Here is a 6,796-nt window from a genome sequence, read left to right as displayed (position 1 = left end):
TGAGAGGAGTAGACTGTGGTAATTGACCAGCGTTATTCTTCTCTATATAGCTTCTGCCTTGGTAGGTGATTAGATCGCGGTATTTCTGCAAGCTTTTTCTAAACCAAGGTGCTGGTATTCTCCGGTTTTTTAGTCGGCAGGCCTTGTTTCCGGACCGACGTGCCTGCATTGTTGACAATATTAACCAAAGTTTTGTTACCGGGCGACTCCACTGCCGAACTACATGCATGCAGTGGGACAGAGCAATGACCTCCATCAGGCATCAGTAAAAGCCGCGGACTGGGGTCTGCGCGTTAGGTGGCAGCCAAATGAAGTCCAAAACAGGGTTGCTATGGGTCAAGTTGCCGCGTTTAGTAACAATCAATCAAAAAATCGATATTTATTATTTCTTTTGGTTGAGGATGGTAAGCAACAAGTTCTCCAAATTATCAATCAGTTGGCAAATTCATTGATAAATCATTGAAAAATAAGGATAGGTTTGCTTAAAAGAGAATTACAAAAGCAAGATTCCGAGGAGCTCTATTTTCAGCAATGAGCTGGAATGTGTCAATTGCCATTACCAATGAGACGGCTACAATATAATTTCGACAGAATAAAGTAAATTATTAGGAAGGAAATTTGTGATTTTTGGGTGCATCAATTAGCGTTGCAGAAAATGCACCTTGATGTGCGGCTCATGGTATGGAATGTTTCTTAGTGTATATGTCCACGTACACGAATCTTAGGCTGTATATATTCATCCACTGCTCTGCAAACTAGACTTAATTAATTAGGTGTACCTGTGTAAGCAGATGGGCATGGTGTTGGGGTAGATCCTCACTAAGCCGATCTTATTAAAAAGCCGATCTCATCAGATGGCTGAGATCATCCGAAAGTCCTCATCGGGAGGCCGACCATCTCACCAGAGATTGGCTGACCACCTTGCCGGAGATTGGCTGCAACACATGGAATGCTTTTTTTTTCCCCCGTAAACTGGGGAGCCAGCGGCTATGCATTAAGAAAACTGAAATGATTACGGGAGTATGAGAAATTACATACAAAGAGTAACCAACCCAAAGCCACCTGGAACACACAAACTTTAAATGAACCAACACACTGTACTTCAAAAAAGTGAAGGAAAAAACAAAAGGAATGAAGATCCAGCAAGTGCACCGTTCTGCCACATTTGATATTCTTATGTTCTTATGTTCATATGTTCCGGATTTCATTTGATAAATGAGTCAGTTAAACCAAACCTCATCCTCCTGCAACTTGTAATACTCCCATTAGTTTCCAAGTGGCCATAACACCTTTCTAGGTGGTTTTTTTTCTAAAGCAGCCTCTTGACTGTTATCCGATTCTATCAAACAATTCCCCTATCTATCTTTTAAATTTTTTTTAATTCTATATAAAATTTTCCTCATTTTTCCTTCAAAAATTATTCTCCTGGCAAATCCTTCTAATTATGTTGGTCATTTTCATTCATGTTAACCTTGATTCCGGTGCATATAGTGAATGTAAGACAGGTTAGTCCATAATTCCCCTATCTAGATAACATTTTAAAAATTTTTATAATCTTATTTTAAGCATTACCGCTGGATCCTCATAAACTTCAAAGTTGATATTACTTATTGCTATTCAGCCTATTCTTTACTGAGTACTTTGTTTTGTCATTTTAGATCTCAATCCAAAAAGGTTCTTGTATGAAAGCTGCTCATTTTTATACAGCTATGACCTCCTGCTACTTTTCTAATGCAGAATATTTTTAACCCTAAATAATTTTTGAGTGTTTTTGAACTCCGCCTTTGCTCCTTTGATCGTTATCTTCAAAGAGTGCCGCATTTGCAATAAGTAAATGGGCTTGGATCAGAATCAAGAGGGTCGTAGAAGAAAAGGAGCATGCATGATAACATGAATTTCAAATGCTTTGTGTCGGACAAGGAGGTAAATTTTTTGTAGGAATGATTGGTTGGAAGGATTCAACAATTCAAACATTTGTGGCAATGGTCATCTTACTGTATCATATATTTTATATAACATGTGGCTATTACTGCATGAGGCAGGAAAGGGAAGTGCTCAGTAAATTAGAAAATAAGCAACTCTGTGACTCTATGGATACCATGAACTTTTCCTAAAAGAATAGAAGTCGAAGACTCATGGAAATGAATATATTCTACTAAGAATCTCAAGCATGATTACTAGAAAGCATGAAAACCTAGTTGACCTAATATCTCAAGTGCATGTTTAAAACAATGAATCATATAATAAGGTTTCTAACAACCTTAACAGACATATTTGAGTTGGCATGCAATGATACTTAAGATGTAATAAAGATCACCTCAATACCAAGTGCAAACTTAAAGAAAGAAAAATGAATAATCCTTGTACTGTATGAAATGACAATAATTGTCACCTTCTTAATTTGTTTTCTTATTTTGCTGAATAGGATTGTAACCACTTATGCCCAATTGACAATTTCTGTAGAGCTTGCTGATTTGTTATCTACATGCATAGCATCATTCTTTTCAGCATGATATTGGATCATCATACCAGACTCTGGTGATATGCTCTACATAAGCTTAAGGCAAGTTCATGCACATTAAGAATTGTAGTCCAAGTAATACTTGCTTGTTTTAAGTTAAATGGCAAATGCTACCTTTTTTAACACTTAATATTTAGTCCAAACAGCATAAATTATAGGTTATTTGTAGTTTAATTAAGTGTATGAGTTTTGCCAAACTATGCACTCAACAGATGACGCAAGAATATAGAGACATACCCTCGTATCAACTCCATAAGCTGTGGGTGCAACTCCTCATCTCTTAAAGTTTCAATTCTTTTCGACACTGACTCAACTGAATGTATAGAAACCTCTAACCGGGTGTGAAGATCTCTTATTGCTGCTCTTGTCTTATAAACAGACGAAGGTTCCTCCCAATTCACGTCCTGGTTCCTTAGTTGCAGGTATTTCTTCTCATATGCTATTCTCGTACGCTCTCCAGCCTGCCAATAGGAGGACATGAAGCTATATGCCATACAAATTCCACAAATGTACTTGACTCTTTGTTTTTCACCAGAGTTTGTTCATGAAAAACACAATTATTACCTTCACTTCCTCATATAATTTCTTCTCCCATGCATGTAACCTATCCAATGTTGACTGGTGGCTTCCAGATATCATACAAGATTCCTCTGATTGATCACTGCTACTGTCATACCCATCATCTCTTGAGCTGGAAGAAGACACCAAGTGCACCGTTCCTTTATTTGCACACCAAGTAACATCTATCTAACAGCATATAAAATTTTCCGTTCCTTTATTCGCACACAAAGTAACATCTATCTAACAGCATATAAAATTTTCATATGAAGTTAATTGTGAAATAACAACTGTAGGAGATGGAGAAGCTGCAGACGTTCCTGTTATTCCTCTCAAACCACTGAGTCGTAAAATTGTCTAAATATTCACAGCGACTGACTAGTAGTGGGAAATAAAAAATGTCTTCTATAGTTGCTGGAAAACTAGTAGACCGGCGGAATAATTTGTATCTTTTGCGTCAGCGAACCGCATCAAAGTTTTGGAAGAATGAAAGTTCCAAGTTGTTTTGCCAGGAGGTAGCAGTAAAAGTATAGCAAAGAAATCTGGCGATGAAAACTATTGTGCCGTTGACAACCGTTATTTTTCAATTTAGAGACCGAAGCCCCTCCATTTTTTTATTACAGCAATATCTATAACCAAAATAAACAAACACGAAAGAAAGATTGAGTGACTCGGTTCGTGGAGTACGACAAGGAGGGGCTTCAAGCGGTCGGTTGCAGATCCAGGAGTTAAGGGTGTCCACCACCTCCACTCCCGTACCCTGACCCATAGCCAGAACCATAGCCAGACCCAGAGCCGGAGCCGCCGCCACCACCGCCACCGCTTCCGTAACCACCTCCATGGGCACCACCACCCTGGCCGTACCCTGAGCCACTGCCGGATCCGTAGCCCGATCCACTTCCACTTCCATTTCCCCCACCGGAGCCGCCGCCACCTCCACCACCTCCACCGCTTCCATAACCTCCACCATGCGCTCCACCGGCGCCATATCCAGAGCCAGACCCGTACCCGCTTCCTGACCCATAGCCAGAGCCGCTGCCTACCCCTTCACCACCTCCGCCACTTCCATAACCCCCACCGTGCGCACCACCGGCCCCATACCCAGAGCCCGAACCATACCCGCTCCCCGACCCATAACCGGAGCCACTGCCTCCCCCTTCACCGCCTCCACCCCCGCCGCCTCCACCTCTTCCGTACCCACCACCATGAGCCCCGGATCCACCTCCTTCGCCATAACCAGAGCCGGAACCATACCCGGAACCGGAGCCATTTCCAGAGCCACCACCTCCCCCGCCACCTTCTCCACCACCACTTCCACCTGAAGACATCAACGCTCGGCCTGCCTCGGAGAGGCCGATACTCAGCAAAACTATGAAGGAAAGAGCAGCAAGCTTAGTCTTAGCCATGCTTGTTAACTAAGACGAGATCGAGAAGTGAGGAATGAGTTGTGGGTTAGTGGCGAGGACGGCATGGGTATTTATAGAGTTGCATGCACGAACAAATATCCAAGGCATGCAAGCCTTACGTGGCGAAAGCTTGATTCCTTATGTGAAACGAGTAGAGTGTGGTAATTGACCAGCGTTATCCTTCTCCATCTTCTGCCTTGGTAGGTGATTAGATCGCGGATTTTCTGTAAGCTTTTTCTAAACCAAGGGTGCTGGTATTCGCCGGTTTTCTAGTCGGCAGGCCTCGTTTCCGGACCGACGTGCCTGCATTGTTGACAATACTAACCAAAGTTTTGTTACCGGGCGACTCCACTGCCGAACTACATGCATGCAGTGGGACAGAGCAACGACGTCCATCAGTAAAAGCCGCTGACTGGGGTCTGGGCGTTAGGTGGCAGCCAAAGTAAGTCCAAAACAGGGTTGGTAAGGGTCAAGTTGCCGCGTTTAGCAGCAATCACAAAAAATCGATATTTATTATTTCTTTTGGGTGAGGATGGTAAGCAACAAGTTCTCCATATTATCAATCAGTTGGCGAAGTCATTGATAAATCATTGAAAAATAAGGAGAGGTTTGCTTAAAAGAGAATTACAAATACAAGATTCCGAGGATCTCTGTTTTCAGCAATGAGCTGGAATGTGTCAATTGCCATTACCATTGAGACGGCTACAATATAATTTCGACAGAATAAAAATAAATTATTGGGAAGGAAATTTGTGATTTTTGGATGCCTCGATTAGCATTGCAGAAAATGCATCTTGATGTGCAGCTTATAGTATGGAACGTTCTTGGTATATATATCCATGTACAAGAATCTTAGATATGACTGTATTGCGGAAGATTCCCGACCGCGTATGGATATAGCTGGAGTAAGCTGGGGACCATTGGAGCGGCATTCCTGCAAAATAAGTTTCGATCGGAATTGACTCCGATGAAAATCCTCCGATGATCAAGTCAGAAATCCGGCGCAATAGAGGAGAAGGAGAGAAAATCACAAAAGGATACAAGTATGATGGGCACACACATGCATACCTGAAGGTCTCCTTTTTACCTCTACTTATAGGGAGATTGGTGACGTGATAAACTATACGGATCTTATCAGTTGGTAAGTGGACCTTTAGTCGGTGTATAGTTGGCAAGGAAGGTGATGTGATATAGGCTTGCTAGACATATAGATGGTGGGTGAAATGACGGTATTGTATTTTGATTTGACGTGTTTAGATAAGAATCATAATTAATCTTTGAGCCTATTCTTTTGTCCGATAATCGATCCCTCCTTTGATGCCGAAGTTTGGAGGCCAAGAGGTCCTTACTATTGGATGGAGAGTGCCGGCTAGGAGGGAGGGTCGGCCAGTTGGTTTGAACCCACTTAAGGGTAGGAATATAGGTATCGAAGGACTTTTTAGGAGGTCCTATTTGGAGGATTAGTATGATAGGGGTCACCCACAGAGTGATAGGTTATAATAATGAAGGGCCCAAGTTCGGTTAGGAGTAAGGATCGCCTTAGAATCCCCAAGGATAATGCCAAAACTGAGCTTCCTTTGATATCGAGCCTGATGCCTAGATGGCTCATTATTCGCATGTTCTCCAAGAGTCCTCTTTGCTCTTTCATTAATGGGGGGGAACTAAAGTCAAGCGAGGAGGGGCGAAAAGTAATTCCGACTATCCCATCACGTGAAGCTGTGCTGCATGTAGTCAATCAGGAGAGGCCAGGTGACGTGAGTTTATCAAGTGCATGGGTTGCAAGTGGGATAATGGCATAAAAAGATATACCCTGACTTGACTCATGTAGACAAATATCATAATTGATGCATCTTGATCCAATTTTAGATAGAGGATCATTGTCCAGTACGTCGAAGTCCAAGAACTTATGAATGTCCTCGTCGTCGGATGCTATTGGCCAGGGGGATCGATCGATTCGTCCGGACCAATCTATCCATTGGATGACTGCGATAGAGGTCAGCATTCAGGAAGAAGGCTAGAAGATCTCTCAGAGCGAACCATCCAAGGTCGATGATCAGGAAGAAGGCTAGAAGATCTAAGGGTCGGTTTAGCCCACCACACAGAGGGTCAGACAAGCAGAGCTCGGTGCGACCTAAGGATCGGTTTAGCCCACTACACGGGGCCCGAGAAAAGGTCAGCCTCTCGATATACGATAAGTTATAATAGTGTATGATCCAAAGACTGATCAGGCCTAAAGATTGACTCAAAATCTTTGAAGATATTCAGACCTTCCTTAGCTCAATGCCTGGCACTCGAGTGCCATGTTGGGGAA

General features: G+C 42.5%; 1 protein-coding gene across 1 annotated transcript; it reads right to left on the bottom strand.

The window, feature by feature from the left end:
• Window positions 1–3,622: 3,622 nt before the first annotated feature.
• LOC140857362 (uncharacterized) lies at window positions 3,623–4,550 on the bottom strand. The gene has a single exon (XM_073256149.1). It carries the CDS (start codon window positions 4,483–4,485, stop codon window positions 3,808–3,810), a length of 678 nt encoding a protein of 225 aa, XP_073112250.1. The 5' UTR covers window positions 4,486–4,550; the 3' UTR covers window positions 3,623–3,807.
• Window positions 4,551–6,796: the final 2,246 nt, after the last annotated feature.

This window comes from Elaeis guineensis, chromosome 4 (genome assembly GCF_000442705.2).
Source record: "Elaeis guineensis isolate ETL-2024a chromosome 4, EG11, whole genome shotgun sequence".
Classification (NCBI taxonomy): domain Eukaryota; kingdom Viridiplantae; phylum Streptophyta; class Magnoliopsida; order Arecales; family Arecaceae; genus Elaeis; species Elaeis guineensis.
The sequence above is the reverse complement of the archived record's forward strand: the minus strand, read 5'-3'. Positions and strand labels throughout refer to the sequence as shown.

What these genes read in the sequence shown, in the direction of transcription:
- LOC140857362 (XM_073256149.1), bottom strand. Translation starts at nt 4,485, where the DNA reads ATGGCTAAGACTAAGCTTGCTGCTCTTTCCTTCATAGTTTTGCTGAGT.